The sequence below is a fragment of the Mustelus asterias genome, chromosome 1 (genome assembly GCF_964213995.1).
Source record: "Mustelus asterias chromosome 1, sMusAst1.hap1.1, whole genome shotgun sequence".
In the NCBI taxonomy this organism is placed as follows: domain Eukaryota; kingdom Metazoa; phylum Chordata; class Chondrichthyes; order Carcharhiniformes; family Triakidae; genus Mustelus; species Mustelus asterias.
The window spans coordinates 15,594,050-15,612,412 of NC_135801.1; the positions used below are offsets into that span (position 1 = coordinate 15,594,050).

The window sequence follows — 18,363 nt, forward strand, 5'->3', positions numbered from 1 at the left end:
GTTCTGTGGAAGGGAAGGGCCTTCAATGAACTCCAAATGCTTGTTGGGGTCATTGTGATGCCTCTAATAGAATTGCAAAATTGATCTCGGCTGTCAAAGGGAAAAATAAACCAGAATAGTGCCTCATTTTGTAGGCAAATTACTCCAGGTAATGATTCGGGTACCTGGGGGAAGTGTCTCCTGTGTGGGAGGTGAACATTTGTACATTTGAAGATTGGGAGGAATCGCAGAGTCAGACGGCACTGAGGGAATTGAAGATACTTTTCTTGAATTTCAAGCACTGGCTGGTTTTAATGCTAATTTTGTAACTTCTTGAAGCTAATATCCTGGTTCCTGTTCACATTCAGCATCTGAACAAAAATATTGCTCGCACTAAATCAACAGAATGATAGGCAGATGCAAATCAATATTTGAATCATTCTTTTGCTAATTTAGGCAGTGGGGAGTATGGCTTCACTCCACTGATCTGGGCTTGATTTAAACCCAGGCCTTTGAGGTTAAAAAATGTGCAAGTACACTGGTCACCCAGACCCAAATTAATTATGCTTTATTGGATCCCCTTGCCTTTTGTTTCCAACATATTCCTTCAAAAGTTTAACCTCTTCTTAAAGGTAAAGCAAAAAATAAACACTGTACTGTATTTATAGGTGTATAACCCAGTGATTTTGGGTTAAAAGTAGAGAGTTGGTTTATCCTTGCTCACGGTATCTCTCCTTACTGAGTTGTTTCTACACAGATTGTGAATCAGACAGTGCACCTGCACATTCTAATTGACTCATTCTAATTGGTACCCTATTCTTTTGAGAATTGTGATATCTAATAAGTGACTCTCCTGCTATTCCCCCTCCCGATATTCATCTTACTTGAGCTGTCTTTCACTTGTATGACCTGTTTTGGTGTGGGGTACATGCGCTTCACCCCCAACTGATTTTTGCCAATATTTATGTTCCACATGAATCTCCTCCCACTTCTTCCATTTAATCTTATCTGCACATTATTCTTTCTATTTCCATCTCCCTCATGTTTATTTAGCTCTAGGAGGAGGCGATGGCCGAGTGGTACTATCGTTAGACTATTAATCCAGAAACCCAGCTAATGTTCTGGTGACCCAGCAGATGGTGGAATTTAAATTCAATAAAATTCAATTTAAAAAAAACTAGAATTAAGAATCTACTCATGACCGTAAAACTATTGTTGATTGTTGGAAAAACCCATCTGGTTCATTAATGCCCCTTAGGGAAAGAAATCTGCCATCCTTGCCTGGTCTGACCTACATGTAACTCCAGAGCCACAGCAATGTGGTTGACACTCAACTGCCCTCCAAGGGCAACTAGGGATGGGCAATAAATACTGGCCAGCCAGCAACACCCTTGTCCTATGAAATGAATAAAACAAAAGCTTCCCCTTAAATGCATCTATCCTATTCACCTCAGCTACCCCTTGTGGTAGTAAGATGTGCACTCTAATCACTGTCTAGGTAAGGATTTTCTCCTGAATTCCTTGGAGTTCATTAGTGTCTTATATTTATGGGCGCTAGTTCTGGTTCCATCTCTGCTGACGTTCCCTCCATCTACAGTATCGCGTCCTTTCATAATCTTGAAGACTTACGACAGGTCACCCCAGCCACCTTTTTTCCAAAGGAAAGAGCCCAGTCCGTTCAGCCTTCCCTGCTTGGTGTAACATTTCAGTTCTGTATCGTCTTTGCAGAATGTGCCTTGTTATCGAGGATGGCAGCAGGCTGGTGTTTGGAGGCAAGGTGCCTTGTACAGTTCTGGAAGAGTGGCACCAAATTCTTATCCACCATTGCTCTGCACCAAGAATTTCTGAATTGAATTGACTAACCAGAACCATGTTTCGCCTCGGTGTGCCTGCTGCGGGTGGACAGAATTCTTCTTTCTCCTGTTCAGTACGAGTGCCTTTGGAGCAAATGCATGTTTTAAAAATGCTCTGTTCCAATGCTGGGGTGAATCTTGCTTTCTATTTTCTTTTCACTTGGTGTTCCCAACTGCTGATTTCGAACACCTAATATAAAAGCTTAATGTGCTAATGCTGGAAATCTGAAATGAAAGCAAAGAAGGATGGCATTGTGGCACGGTGGTTAGCATAGCTGCCTCACAGCGCCTGGGACCCGGGTTCAATTCCAGCCTCGGGTCACTGTCTGTGGAGTTTGCACTTTCTCCCCGTGTCTGCGTGGGTTTCCTCCGGGTGCTCCGGTTTCCTCCCACACCAAGATTTGCAGGTTAGCTGGATTGGCCATGCTAAATTGCCCCTTAGTATCCAAAGATTTATAGGTTAGAGGGCTTAGCGGGGTGAATGCGTGGGGTTACGAGGATAGGGATGGGTGGGCCTGGGTAAGATGCTCTGTCAGAGAGTCAGTGCAGATTCAATGGGCCAAATGGCCTCCTTCTGCACTGTAGGGATTTTGTGAAGTGTTATGATGATTGGTCATCTCCATCTGAAACATTGGGCGGGATTCTCTGACCTGGCTCGCCCAGAAACTGGAAAATTCTGCCTGAGGCCAACGAACCTTTCCACCCCCTCGCCCGCTCCAAATCCCGTGGCAGGCGGGATGGTAAAATTCACCCCATTAACTCATTCTCTCCCCAGATGTTGTCTGACCTGCCAAGTTCTTCCAGCGTTCTTTTTTTTTTGTGTAAATTTTGAGAACTGAGTTTAACCAGGCAGAATGTAGACACTGGAGATCAGAATTCGAATCCATGAAGCCCAGACTGTAATTGGGAGGGAAGAGATTGTATTCCCATGAAGTGAAGGACAAACCAGATCTAAAAATGAATGGAAGCTGTTTGATTTGACAAAACAAAGAGGAAATGCTTTAGTGGGGATCAAATAAGAATTTTGAGCTCAGTCCTGTTGACTGTAGGGTTGTGTCTTTGAGAAAGGAGTCATGTTATAAGTAGAGTGCCTATGTATTGGCATATACAGCAACTATAATATCGTAAAACACTGAAGCAGTCCATTCACATGTGCATCTGTTGTGGCCCAGTTGATAGCGCACACACTTCTGAGTCACAAGTTTCTCTGTTCAAGTCAAACCCTATGGCTTAAAGCACCAAAATTAAGGCCACTGCTCTAGTGCAGTGCTGCAGAAAGTCTGCAGTGTGAGGGATGCCTTCTTTTAGAAGAGATGCCAGCCTGAGACCCCAACTGTCTGTCTGGGTGGTTGTAACAGATCCCGTGGCACTGGTTTGAAGAATAGCAGGGGAATACTCCCCACGTCGATATTTACCCCTCAATCAACATCACTTAAACAGATCATAATAGAATCTCTGCAGTGCAGAAAGAGGCTGCTCGGCCCATCGAGCCTGCTCTGCTAACAATCCCACCCAGGCCCTGTTCCCATAACCTCACGACTTACTTTGTTAAATTCTCCCTCAGTGTCAGGGGGATTATCATGGCCAATCCACCTAACCTGCTCATCTTCAGACTATGGGAGGAAACCCACGCAGACATGGGAAAAACATACAAACTGCACACAGACAGTGACCGGAGGCTGGATCTGGCCGCCATCATGCTGCTGTCTGTGGGAGTTTGCTGTGGGCACTTTGCTGTGTTTACAACGGTGACCACTTAATTGGCAGAAAATATAAATCTGTCTGTATGTAGTTACCTGGTTAGTCCCACTCCTTTACTCTTCCCGCAAGGTTTTGCAAATCCGTTGCCTTCAACTACCATACAGTAATTTTGAAATGTTTTGTCATTTAAAAAAAATTCTGGTTTAGCTTTGGCCTGAAACGTCCTAATCAGACCTCCCAAGTATAGCACTGGCGGGGTGGGGGGGGGGGAAAAGAGACTTAGTTCAACGGCATGATTTGATACCGATTGGTATCTCAGGCAAAGCTTTGAACGTATAGTAATTCCATAGTTAGCCCTTTTTAGAGTCAGGAGGGGAAGTAAACAGGATGAAGGTTTAGTGATTGGAAACTTTTATGTGATGTGTATGCTTGGACAAACATGCGTTTCCTTGGAAAATTAAGCTACAGAAAATGCAAAGGCTTGAGGGGTAGAGCTGTTGCTATTGGTTTGTCAAAATAAGTATCAACTATTGAACCTCTAGCTCTCTCCCTCTGATGGGAAGGAAGCTGTAAAGAGGGAGTTTGTCTTCTCTGCCAAAGCTATCATTTTTTGTGTATGGTTTACATAGTGCTGCTTAACCCAGCGTGTAATCAGGAACTGATGTTGCACAGAGACTTGTGGTACAGCGCTATGCGATTTTTCCATTTGCCCAGAAGAGTGTGAAAATATCAGAGAGGGGGACAAGTGAGGCATTCATTGGCCTTGGCTAAGTATGCCAGCCCAACACCTGATGTGGGTGAACCATGTCGATGCTAGGTTTAAGTCAACAATGCTGAGCTAACCGATTTCAGGCAGGCCTCAAATTTTGGTGGATGAGAGATTAAAGGAAAGAAAATACTTGAATTTCAATGGCGCCATTCATGACTTCGGCAGGTCTCAAAGCATTTTACAGCCATTTAATCACTTTTGCAGTGAAGGCACTACAGTGAACACAGCAGGCAATTTGTACACAACCACTAGGATTTTCCCCCGCGCTCGCCCCAAGTCCGGAAAATCCTGCCTGAGGTCAACAGACCTTTTCATGGTCCGTGTCCCGCCCGCTACGATTTCCATGGTGGGCAGCACGGCAGAATTCCACCCAACAAGTTCCCAAAAATAGCAGTGCAATAATGTCCGGAAGGATTAAAGTTGTCTAGTAAAAATCTAAAGTTGTCTCCACTTAAAAGTCTATAAAATAATGAGGGGAACACTTAAGCTAGATAATCAACATCTTTTCCCAAAGGTAGGGGAGTCTAAAACTAGAGGGCGTAGGTTTAAGGTGAGAGGGGAGAGATACAAAAGCGTCCAGAGGGGCAATTGTTTTCGCCCAGAGGGTGGTGAGTGTGTGGAACAAGCCGCTAGAGGCAGGGACAATTTTGTCTTTTAAAAAGCATTTGGACAGTTACATAGGTAAGATGGGTATAGAGGGATATGGGCCAAATGTGGGCAATTGGGACTAGCTTAGTGGCTTTTTGAAAAAAAAGGTGGCATGGACAAGTTGGGCCGAAGGACCTGTTTGCATGCTGTAAACCTCTGACTCTATAACAGGTTAGGGAATTCAAAGACTGATAGATTTTTGTTCACTTGGGATATCAAATGTGGAACTAGGATGGCTGAATGGATTTGATGTTTACATCAGTCACGATCTAATTGAGTGCTGAAGCAGACTTTAGAGGCTGAAGGGCCTACTCTTATTCGTTTGTTCCCAGATCATTGAGGTTGGGCTCAATATTGTGCTTCTCCCATTGGATGAGGTCCAGATCTTTGTCACACCATCTATGTTCTTCAAGAAACCCGTGACAGGGTTATTATGGGTCACCCCACCCAGAAGGAGCAATGAAGTATGGCAAAGAGAGCATTCGGTTGCGAGGGCTGGAGATCATAATCGCACACGGAAGCAAGATGATTGAGGAAAAGAATGATGATAGGGAGTGGGATAGCTTGATCTTGGTTTCAGATAAAGCTCGGCACAACATTGTGGGCCGAAGGGCCTGTTCTGTGCTATACTGTTCTATGTTCTATGTTCAAGACGCTTCCAGTATGATGAACAAGTTTTTATTTTATCACGAGAATTGATCATCCTGACTTTATGTTGGAGCCAGGCGTCTAGAATCAGCTGCCAATCTACAAGAGAAAGAACCAGGGTCCATTTTGTTTGTCTGGTGCACTCACCAGATAGGTCATGGAATGTAAGAAATAGGAGTAGAATTAGGCCATTTGGCCCATCGAGTCTGCTCCACCATTCAATCATTGCTGGTGAGTTTTGTTTAAGTAGGTTTGTGATCGTACTAAAATGTGGAATGTGTTGAGACAAATAACATGGATCCATTGAAGGTAAAAATGTAAGTACATGAGGGAGAAGGGTATGTTGATCAGGTCATAGAGGTTTATAGCATGGCAACAGGCCCTTCGGCCCAACTTGTCCATGCTGCCCAGTTTTTACCACTAATCTAGTCCCAATTGCCTGCATTTGGCCCATATCCCTCTATACCTATCTTACCCATGTAACTGTCTAAATGCTTTTTAAAAGACAAAATTGTACCTGCCTCTACTACTGCCTGTGGCAGCTTGTTCCAGACACTCACCATCCTCTGTGTGAAAAAATTGCCCTTCTGGACCCTTTTGCATCTCTCCCCTCTCAGCTTAACCTTTGCCCTCTAGTTTTAGACTCCCCGACCTTTGGGAAAAGATGTTGGCTATCTTATTCTACCTTATCTATGCCTTCATTATTTTATAGACCTTGATAAGATCACTCTAAGCCTCCTACGCTCCCAGTCTATGCAGCCTCTCTTTATAACTCAAACCATCAAGTCCCGGTAGCATCCTAGTAAATCTTTTCTGCACTCTTTCTAGTTTAATAATATCCTTTCTTTAAAAGGGTGACCAGAACTGGACACAGTATTCCAAATGTGGCCTTACTAATGTCTTGTACAACTTCAACAAGACATTCCAACTCCTGTATTCAATGAGATGAAGTAAGATGTGGAGCAGAGACTGGTTGGGTCAAAATGTCTGTTTCTGTTTTGTGAAATTCTTATCAGGATATCAAGTGAACCTCCTCTGCTCATCATCAAACTAGTTCCATGACATTTGAAGGATGGCATCCCTGATGGTGCATCACTCCCTTAGTGCTTCACGAGAAAATCAGCATTGATTTTGTACTCAAGCCTCTGGAGTGTGACTTGAACTCTGGACCTTCTGACACCGAGGCGAGTGAGCTCGGCACTGAGCCATGGCGAGCACAAAATGGCAGCTCGATTCCAGTTGACTATTCTTCAACCCTCGCACGGTGGGGGGATGATATCGGGTGTAAATGTTGTGACATTTGGGGGGGCTTTGCTGGTGCAGGAATTTGACTTGATTTATTACTGTCATATGTATTAGTATTCAGGTGAGAAGTATTGTTTCTTGCGTGCTATACAGGCAAAGCATACCGTTCATAGAGAAGGAAAGGAGACAGTGCAGAATGTAGTGTTACAGTCATAGCTAGGGTGTAGAGGAAGATCAACTTAGTGCGAGGTAGGTCCATTCAAAAGTCTGATGGCAGCAGGGAAGAAGCTGTTCTTGAGTCGGTTGGCACGTGACTTCAGACTTTCGTATCTTTTTCCTGATGAAAGAAAATGGAAGAGGGTATGTCCGGAATGCGTAGGGTCCTTAATTATGCTGGCTGCTTTGCCAAGGCAGCGGGAAGCGTAGACAGAGTCAATGGATGGGAGGCTGGTTTGCGTGATGGATTGGGCTACATTCATGATCTTTTGTAGTTCCCTGCAGTCTTAGTCAGAGCAGGAGCCATACCAAGCTGTGATACAACCAGAAAGAATGCTTTCTATTATGCATCTGTAAAAGTTGGTGAGAGTCGTAGCTGACATGCCAAATTTCCTTCATCTTCTGAGAAAGTAGAGGCATTGGTGGGCTTTGGGGACTTTGACAGGTTGTTGGTGGTCTGAAACCATAACGCCTGTGCAATTTGCTATTATGTGGAGATGCCGGCGTTGGACTGGGGTAAACACAGGAACAGATTTAACAACACCAGGTTAAAGTCCAACAGGTTTATTTGGTAGCAAATACCATTAGCTTTCGGAGCGCTGCTCCTTCGTCAGATGGAGTGGGAATCTGCTCTCAAACAGGGCACAGAGATACAAAATCAAGTTACAGAATACTGATTAGAATGCAAATGTCTACAGCCAACCAGCTTTCTTAGAACTGGTTGGTTGTTTGCATTCTAATCAGTATTCTGTAACTTGATCTTGTGTCTCTGTGCCCTGTTTGAGAGCAGATTTCCACTCCATCTGACGAAGGAGCAGCGCTCTGAAAGCTAATGGTATTTGCTACCAAATAAACCTGTTGGACTTTAACCTGGTGTTGTTAAATCTGTTACTCAATTTGCTATCGCCAGGAGAGGCAGGGAAGATAGAACTCTGCAGAAGGAAACCTTTTCATTAAACTTTCAAAGGGGTATTTTGAGGCATCGGTATAGATGCCTCTTTCACCAAGATCTGTTTACAATGGGATGATTTTCCAAAATCTGTAATGTGAATTCATCTAAGATCAGATGATGTCGCTGCTATTCATCAAGGGAAATCCTAAGGTGGGGAATAAAAGCTTTATTGTGCACTCGTGGCAAACAGTTTTAATGGAAAGCATTGAGACAACCATTAACTGTTCGAACTAGCAAATACCTGGGAGCAATTACCAAGTTAGAACATTGCTTGATTTTTTTTTTGGATGGTTCTGGTTGGCAAGTCCTTGTTTGGGGGTGGGAGGTACCAAGGACTGATTGCACATCATATTTTCCACACCACCTCCATCATCGAAGTCAGCCTACAGCACCCCTCAGGCCTTGCCCCTGTCACACCTCCCACCTGAAAGGAAAAATGAAAACGGGATTGTGGTAACTGGGATTGGGGAGAAACTTGAGGGTTACAGGCTAGTGGAGAAAATGTGTCCTGCAATGCTGAGTGGCTCATTTCCCAATACCACCCCTTCCTAACCCCCACGTTATCTCTTGCCACTTCAAACTGAGCAGCTAAACCCAGTGTGTCGGTACACTTTGTGACAGGCCCATCCAACACATTGGCATATGCCATGCACTGGTACATTGGTAAGCTTAGCATGTCCTGCATTGGTATACTACTCTCAGCTGTAGTATTTGAGAAATGGCGCTGTGAAAGACCTTGATGCACAATTCTCTGCTTTCCTTTAGCGAATGTTTAAAATGGCCTTCAAGCTCTCTTTCGTTTGCAGGGAATGGGAAATCAGTGAACTGGTTGCTGGCAGCGGACAATGACGTGTGGGTCTGGGTGATGGGTGAGGGCCCTGGCGACAAACCCTACGACCAGATTTGCGATGAAATAATTGCAGACAGAGCAAGACAACAAGCTCAAAAAGAGGCTGGAGAACTGAGGTATGAAGTATTCCCATGTCCCTTTCTAGAACAACAACCTTATTCAAAGCCCTTTGTGACTAGAATTAAACCTGTGCCAGAAGGATCTTTTCGAACTGTCCTCAAAGGACAAAATATAGTAGAGTCTCGACTGGTCTTTTGTATGTCAGAAATCCTCCCATGTTCATGGTGATTTTGGCTAAGATGGAAACTAAACCTCCACATTTCAAGTCTCAGACTTTTAAAACGGTGATTAATATGCAAAATCCACATCAATCTGGGTGGATTTAGTCTGCTAACCTCTGGTTAATGAAAAGTATTTCACAAGAGGGATAGAACATCTACATCTAAGGGCAACTAACTGAAATGTAATACTGACAGTTGTCCCGTAAGACAACAGTTTGATTTATTGATGCACAGTGAGTTACTATTGCTAGGACTGGCCAACTTGTGTTATTGAGCAGTGGGTGTGGAGTGTTGAGAGAACATCCTTCTCCTGACGGATAAGATATACGACTGGGTCATTTAGAGCCCCGATCTTCGATATTCCCACTGTCTGGGCTGCATCCCTGCTGTCTAAGTTGGGTAATGGTGCAAAGTTTGGAAAAACTAAGAGAAGAGCATGGAAGAGGAAAAATAACTTGGTGCAAGAACCAATTGGTGTTTTAGTCCCGACTTTCATATTGCCCTAACGAATCCCTACAGTGCAGAAGGAGGCCATTCGGCCTATCGAGCCTGCACCAACAGCAATCCCACCCAGGCCTTATCCCCATAACCCCGCAAATATGCGGGGTTATGGGGATAAGGCCTGGGTGGGATTGGTGGTGTAAATATACCCCACCAATCCCCTTGACACGAAGGGGCAATTTAGCATGACCAATCCACCTAACCAGCACATCTTTTTCATGAAAAATCTCAAACTCAAATTCTTTCAAGTTTATTCCTGGATGCAGGTCAATAATTGTAATTCTCTAACATCTGTCCTGTATTACTCAGATTTTGGCACAGCAAAGACCTGAGGCTTTGCAAAAAAGATTTCTCTTCTTGTATGAACCCATTTCCCCAAAATAAACTCTGATTTTGTAGATACAGATGAGAAATGTTGTGTTGCTGATCTGTTGAGGCCAGTTGTAGATTTGAAACCATTCATTTGTTGAGCCACAGTACTTAGCGCTGCAGAATTAATATGAAACCAATTATGTATTTGTTGCAATGAAGGATGCAATTGCTGTTCCACTCTACGGTGAGGTGAGAGTGACTGCCCTTCACATCAAGGCAACATTTGGTCAAGTGTGACATCAAGGAGCCCGAGTAACACTAGTCATTGGAAATCTGGGGGGGAGCCTCTACTAGTTAGAGTCATACCTGGCACAAAGGAAGATGGTTGTGATTGGCGGTCAATCATCTCAGATCCAAGGCATCAGTGCAGGAGTTCCTCGGGCTAGTGTCCTAGGTCCAACCATCTTCAGCTGCTTCATCAGTGACCTTCCTTCAATCATAAGGTCAGAAGTTGGGACGTTCGCTGATAACTGCATGATGTTTAGCACCATTCGCGACTCCTCAGATACTGAAGCAATCCATGTTGAAATGCAGCAAGATCTGGACAATATCCAGGCTTAGACTGGCAAGTAACATTCGAGCCACACAAATGCCAGGCAATGACCAGCCACAACAAAAGAGGATCTAACCATCATTCCGCGACTTTCTATGGCATTACTGTCACTGAATCCCCCACTATCAATGCCATGGAGGGGGGGTTGGTGGTGGACAGCACTGTGGGTGTACCTACACCCCTGGGGCTGCAGCAGTTCAAGAAGGCAACTCACCACCACCTTAAGGGCATCTAGGGATTTTGGTCTAGCCAGTGATGCCTACATCCTATAAATTGAATTTTTAAAAAATTGTTTGATTATTATTTTTAGTTGTGTACACGGTTTGCCAGATTGCACTGTAGCTCTTCCTTGAAAGTCTAGTATGAGCCTTTGGCCTACTGGTACTATTCCTGCTTCTTAGTCAGATAGTATATGGTTCAAGCCCCAGTCTAGAAAGTCCAGAAAGTTTGAAGCCAGGCAGCTTTCAATTGTTTGTTGATATCCAACTGGGCTCTTGTGGTGACTGCTCTGCACCCTTCCATTATCTGGGTAGTGGTAGCCCATAAGACACTCCCTTCCTGTGTACACTTAATCAGCTAGTGTAAAGATAGCTATGGAAGGAGTGTTCACATCCATGGCCTGCAGACTGTTAATCAGCCAGCAAGTTGTTCCAATATTTCTCATTATCCTCCAAGGGAAGAGAGTGACGATATGAAAGCAGGAGTCCGAAGCGCTTAACTTCAATGTTTTTTGTTTTTTACTGGTACCAGTGTGTGATTGTGAAATAATTGAATTGGTTAACACTTGCGGTGACTGGCTTTGCGGTTGCCAATCCGTGTATTTTGTCCTGAGTCTTTGGAAACTGTTACATCTCAACCTTTTTATTTAATAGCAATCTGGTCCACAGTATTTGGTGAATACCACATTTGGGGAGTGGGATGGGGGAAAGTTTTTTTTGGTTTGATATCTGCTCCCATGTTCAAATGCTTGTTATGCATTTTCTGGTGTGACTTTTATTTTTTCCCTGTAGTCATTTCTTTTTAAAATAATAATGTTGCATTTTAAAATGATCTTCCGTTTTCTCATTCCCCCCCCCCCCCCCCCCCCCCCCCCCCAATATTACGACCTGATCTCCCTCGCTCCAATTTTTTTTGCGGCCTTGAGCTGCACGCAATATTTATCAGTGCCAAACAGAATCAGCAGTGAGGAAGCCAGTCCAGTGATGCAGCGAAAAGACTCGACTGAGTCCGATCTGCATGAATACATTTTTTTTTCAAAGTTGTGTACAATATTTGCAGTTGGGAGAGGGATAGTTGTGTCTCTGCTGTTCTCTTGGAAGTTGGGTGCATGGGACTTTGCCATGTTAGTGGGAAAAATGTGAGTGGAATTTTTGATTTGAGTGTTTGCCGTGATTGGCATTCAAATTGAGACAATTCAAGTCCTGATAGCTGTCAAGTCATATTTATATTTTCTCCTTCCATTCGTCCTATAAAACTAGTTGTTACATGTCTAGGCATCAATATTCTTTAACAGCTCTTGGAACGGTGTTGGTTGTCAAAAGGAAATAACCAATTAGGAGGCTTGCCTGAGGCCACACAACGTTACTCTGGCTCCCTGTTTAAAGAGCAAGAGGAACCTGCAGGAACAGCACTCAACAGTACTGTGGCACGGTACACCAGGCCCCAGCTTGTGCTGATGCTTCCAGGGATAGACTGTAGCTGGCACAGTCCCCACCTGACCCTATATGGGACAGCTTTAAGGGATGGAGATTCTCTTGGTAGAAGAATTTTGCTTCTCGATCATCAGTTGGGCCTCGGCGTTTGCTTGGTGCTGAACGAGTAACATGGGGTAATTGGCTGAAGCTGGTGAATTGGATCCAAGCCCGCTTTAGAGACTGGATCTGGGATCCAGAATTGTGTTTATTTTGGGAATGGCGACGATGAAAGAGTTGGGGGCAGTTTGAAGTCTCCCTTTTACATCAGAAACATGGGGAAGTAACAATCCTTTGAGGTGAAGGAAGCCAGGAAACTCCCCCCACAGAGACCAGCTACTGTCAGCTGTTTCTGATGTCCTTGGGTGGGACAAAAGCCTACTTCTCCTAGCCATACCCCTTGGCCTTGTAAACTTCAATTGGGTCATTGACTGTAGGCAGGTGTATCCTGGTGCGTGTGCAGAGGCCCATTCCTGGCTTATTTTCAGGGTCCACCTGACTTGAACTGTGTTGCAGTCTTCAAATGTGTGCCAACTCATGGGGTGGGTGTGTTGTTCCTCGTGGGTGTCCAGTTTGATTTGGTTCTGGGGTAATGCATTCGTATTATGTACTTGCTTGACCTTCACGTGCAGTAATGGCTGGTCAGGCAGCAGGGACATGGCTTGTCTTTCCACTGCCTGAACTATTAGTGCTCAGACCAGGAATGGTACCTTCTGGAACAGCTGTCCTGTAATATACTTGGATTTGAATGTAGGATCTTTCTGTCCTTGATGGCCCAACTATCCAATACTCAGATTCGTGCTGAGCTCTTGCAGGTTAGCGAAGCAATTGAGTGCCCAAACAACAGGTTCCACTGGACATGCTGTTTTTAAAACAAGCTCTTTGTTTGACAGGAAGGAGAAAGAAAAGGAGTTGATTCGAAGATTCTCCACCTCACTTAAGATGGGAGAGAGAGGCATCAAGAGACAGAAAGAGGCTGAAAAGAAAGCTGAAGCAGATCAGGCCACAAAAGCAGCCACTGAAGATGAACGAATCCAAATGGAGCTTAAGGTAAACTGCAGTCACCTCCCCTCCCCCTCCTTTTCTACCTGTCCATGTCCATTTTCTTTCCTCCTACCGTCTTTTTTCCCCCTCACGCCATCCTGACCTGCAGCAATATTACCGTTCCTTCACTGTCACTGGGCCTAAATCCTGGAACTCCTTTCATAACAGCACTATGGGTGTACCTACAGCAGAGGGACCCTGACAGTTCAAGAGGCAGCTCACCAGCAACTTGAGGGAAACTAGGGATGGGCAACAAATGTTGGCCTTACCAATGACACACTTCTATGATTAAAAAGTAGTCTGACATGGTCATCACTAAGTACAGACAGTGGGTATGAAAAGACTGTTGGGACAGGGAGGAAGACCCCTCTCTGCCTGATAGTTTCTCTGCTAGATAACAACACACATGCAATCAGCAACCTTTTTGTCCACTCCCAAACCAGCCAGAATGTATCCATCTCTGGAATATCAAGGATCAAGGATGTAACTTGCATTGCCTTCTTTCCCTATTTCTTTTCCACATATACTGATTCATGTAGGAGTAACTTGCCTAGACAGACCTGGGGCTGTTTTGCCCCATGGAGACACAGCAGCCCAAACCCAGGAGATGGTGCCTCCTCCCAGTCCATTTGTGCACCTTGTAGGATTCACTCAGGGTTACCTTGAGGTCAGGAAGTCTTAACAGTCGAAGCACTTCTCTCTTTGTTGTTCTGATTAAGATTGTCAAGTCAGAGGCTCCATGAAGCCACTTAGCTGCTCCCATCAATCTCCCAGTGCTGTGCTGAAATGTTACTTCAGTTCATCAGATGCTGGGTTCCCATTCTCTGTTGTGATATTGTGGCTTGGTTTTAACTGTGTGGTCTGGTTATAGAAGGCCACACAGGGAGTGAGGCCTGGTTCAAAGGTTTCCAATTCCAACAGTAACTGAATGAGTTGAAACAAATTTTCTCCTGACACAGGCTTTCATTTGGACAAAGCATGCTTAAGTTCACCTTCAATAAGCTGGATATTCTGAAGGGTGTCACAAAAAGTGTAATTAATATAGAAAATGGCACGTGTTTGAACCAAGGGTGTTAACATTTTTACATTTCAAAGGGAAACTCTGATTACAATTTTTTAAATTTTATTGATGGATTTGTAATTTGTGTAATATCTGTTGCAGTCTTGATTCTAAAATCATCACCCAAAAGTGATAGGATGGCACAGTGGTTAGCACTGCTGCCTCACAGTGCCAGGGACCCAGGTTCCATTCCCGGCTTGGGTTACTGTCTGTAAAGTTTATTTATTATTCACAAGTAAGGCTTGCATTAACACCGCAGTGAAGTTACTGTGAAATTCCCCTAGTCGCCACAGTCCGGCACCTGTTTGGGTCAATGCACCTAACCAGCACGTCTTTCCGAATGTGGGAGGAAACCGGAGCACTGTGGTTAACACTGCTACTTCACAGCGCCAGGGGCCCAGATTCAATTTCCGGCTTGGGTCACTGTCTGTGTGGAGTTTGCAGATTCTCCCTGTGTCTGCGTGAGTTTCCTCCGGGTGCTCCGGTTTCCTCCCACAGTCCAAAGATGTGCGGGTTAGGTTGATTGGCCATGCTAAATTGCCCCTTAGGGCCTGATTTTACCATTTCCATTCGAAGTGCCGAATCTGGGCGTAATGCAGATCTGACTTAGAAATCTGCTTTCAGGTGCCCCATACGCTCTCTGCCATCTCCAGTCCCATTCGAGCTGTGGGTGGGGCTTAGTGCGGCCGAAACGATCAGAGCTCTGAACTGCACATGATATACCTTGCACTTACTATTTTTCTTGTGATTTTAGTTCAGTGAAGCTAGTTTACTGGAAATTCTATACTAACGAGATTAATAGTACATTGCAATTCGGGTTGGGTCTATTTTTATTTTGGGGTCCTGGCCTGATAAGATTGCAAACTATTTTTATTTACCCTAAATTTGTCCAGAATGTATCTTTGCTTATCTGAACACAACCAAACCACTAATCTTTCACCAGATAAGAGCCAGGGATCTTTTTTATTTTGTCAATCCATGGGTCATCCTGCTTAACAACTTTAAACCTAGCTGTAAGAAAACAAATAAAATCTCGGGCTGTTTTGTCCCCAATATCTCATTAACAACACAGCAGGCATCAAAAGTGAATGAAAGGTCATAGGTGACCTTGAGACCCAAAATGGTCATCAGCCCAGGTGCAATTGCTCATTGAATCTTATCGAATATTTAATCCTCCAGTATGTTTGGTACTTGCTAGTGAAGTAACCTTTCTGTTGGTACGGTTTTTTTTGCCTCCTTGGCTGATTCAGCTCCCTCCATATAATGGGTGGTACAGTGGGTTAGCAGTACTGCCTCGCAGCTGCAGGGACCTGGGTTCGATTCCCGGCTCGGGTCACTGTCTGTGTGGAGTCTGCACATTCTCCCCGTGTCTGCGTGGGTTTCCTCTGGGTGCTCTGGTTTCCTCCCACAGTCTAAAAGATGTACTGGTTAGGTGCATTGACCCGAACAGGCACCGGACTGTGGCGACTAGGGGAATTTCACAGTAACTTCATTGCAGTGTTAATGTAAGCCTTACTTGTGACTAATATATAAACTTTAAGGAAGTTTGTCTGCATTGTGAAATTTGAATTTGTATGTATAGAGGTTTGAGATGCATGATGTGCGTCAATATTCCCCAGCATGGATACTGTAAATATTGACACAATGTGGAGATGCCGGCATTGGACTGGGGTAGGCACAGTAAGAAGTCTCTCAACACCAGGTTAAAGTCCAACAGGTTTATTTGGCAGCACTAGCTTTCGGAGTCTCGAGCTCCTTCTTCAGGTGAGTGAGGACTTGTGTTCACAAACAGGGCATATAAAGACAAGTCCTCACTCACCTGAAGAAGGAGCGAGACTCCGAAAGCGAGTGCTGCCAAATAAACCTGTTGGACTTTAACCTGGTGTTGTGAGACTTCTTACAACATTGCCACTTGCAGTCTCTTTACTTAGGGAATCAAGCAAGCGGCTGCTTTCATCTAAGATTGTGGGTATATGATTTTTTGCGCAAGAACATGATGAGGGTGAAGAAATATGGATTGTATCATTCAGGATGTTGCAACAGGCCTGTTGCAAACTCAGGGAAGGGTTTAGTTCTCATTTTTAAATTATTTTCCCAAATCTAGCCCGAGCCCATTTTTAAGTGCCGGCTTTGAAATCGCGCCCTCACTCAGGCCTTTAATAAAGAGAGGAATTCTCAATGGGATTCTTAGTTGGAAGTTAAACATCACAATGTTCGCCTCCACAGTTCAGCACTTGTGGAAGTCCTTCAGTCAAATTACACCAGCAAATTCTCTATACAATTGTATCGTTCCAATTCTCCTGTACAGCACCTTACTCTTTATATACTTTCCTGAGCAGTCAATTGTCCTTTGGTTGCCAGAAGTAGTTTTTAAATGTGGCAATAATGGAATCATGAAGTTAATTAGGGATCCTGAGACTTTGAAGTTGATATGCAAATGGTCATTGGACCATTGGCGTTAAATGGGCAGCACGGTGGCACAGTGGTTAGCACTACTGCCACACAGCGCCAGGGACCCGGGTTCAATTCCAACCTCTGGTCACTGTGTGGAGTTTGCACATTCCCTCCGTGTCTGCTCCGGTTTCCTCCGGGTGCTCCAGTTTCTTCCCACAGTCCAAAGATGTGCAAGTTAGGTTGATTGGCCATACTAAAATTGACCCTAGTGTCAGGAGGGTTAGCAGGGTAAATATGTGGGGTAACGACGATAGGGCCTGGGTGGGATTGTGGTCGGTGCAGACTCGATGGGCTAAATGGCCGCCTCCTGTCCTGTAGGGATTCTGTGAAACGTTGTGAATGCCACTTGCTTGTTTTTGGTTCTAGTTAGTATAATATTGTACAGTGTTGTTGTTGCTGCTTTATCGTGCACTGTTTCATAGCACCAAGAGCATTTCACCCTCCACCACCCTGAATCTTTATTTATTTGAATAAAAAAGTTTGTCAGAATTATTTCCTGCTCCTATATGGACATCCACAATAAGTAATGGAATTTATCTGCTCACAAAGAGGAAAGAGGAGGAAGAACGCAGGAGACAAGAAGAGGAGATCAAGCATCTGGAAGAAGAGAGAACCCAGCAGTTGTACATTAACTTGAAGGAAGCTCAAGAAATGGTGCAGAGAAATGAAAAGGAAGATCCAGAATGGCGCGAGAGCTGTAAGTACAAAGTGCTGCCCATACCAAGTCGTAGAATCCCTACAGAGCAGAAGGAGGCCATTTGGCCCTTCGAGTCTGCACCGACTACAATCCCATCCAGGTCCTATCCCCACAACCCCTTACATTTACCCTAGCTAGTCCCCCTGACATGAAGGGGCAATTTAGCATGGCCACTCTACCTAACCCATACATCTTTAACCCCAAACTCTAAAATCAACCATGATTGAATGGTGGAGTGGACTCGATGGGCCGAATGGCCTTACTTCCGCTCCTATGTCTTATGGTCTTATGGTCTTATCTTTGGACTGTGGGAGGAAACCGGAGCATCCGGAGGAAACCCACGCAGACACGGGGAGAATGTTCAAACACCACACAAACAATTACCCAAGTCAGGAATCGAACCCGGTTCCCTGGTGCTGTGAGGCAGTAGTGTTAACCACCGTGCCACCCCCAAGTCAATCAGGACTCATGAACCAAATTGCTGTTGATTTTTATTGCTGCACAATGGCTTCTTTTTAAAAAAACTTTTTACTTCTGTTTACTTAAGAGACACAAGTCAAAGTCATAAGAAAGCCCCCAAACTCTAAAATTGTAAAGGTAATGCACGGAAGAACTTGGGGCGGGATTTTCTGGCCCTTCCTGTCAGCGGGATCTTCTGGTCCCACCAAAGGCGAACCCCTTTTTCCCCCACCCCCTGCAGTGGGTTCCCTGGTGGCGGGATGGGTGAGGAACCAAAACACCATAGACATTGGCACGACCGGAAGATTCCACTGGCAGCCAATGGTGAACCACCTCCAATGCTGGAAAGGGACTTGTTTTGTTTTGCATTGTATCTTTCATAACCTCAGG

The 18,363-nt window shown here is 44.6% G+C and overlaps 1 protein-coding gene across 1 annotated transcript in view; it reads left to right on the plus strand.

Moving 5' to 3' along the window:
• Nucleotides 1-18,363, plus strand: part of sh2d4a (SH2 domain containing 4A) — a 56,073-nt gene that overhangs the window by 8,587 nt on the left and 29,123 nt on the right. Inside the window, exons 3-5 of the mRNA XM_078209847.1 lie at nt 8,818-8,977; nt 13,153-13,309; nt 17,367-17,514. Coding sequence (XP_078065973.1) covers nt 8,818-8,977; nt 13,153-13,309; nt 17,367-17,514 — 465 coding nt within the window. The remainder of the gene's footprint in view (nt 1-8,817; nt 8,978-13,152; nt 13,310-17,366; nt 17,515-18,363) is intronic.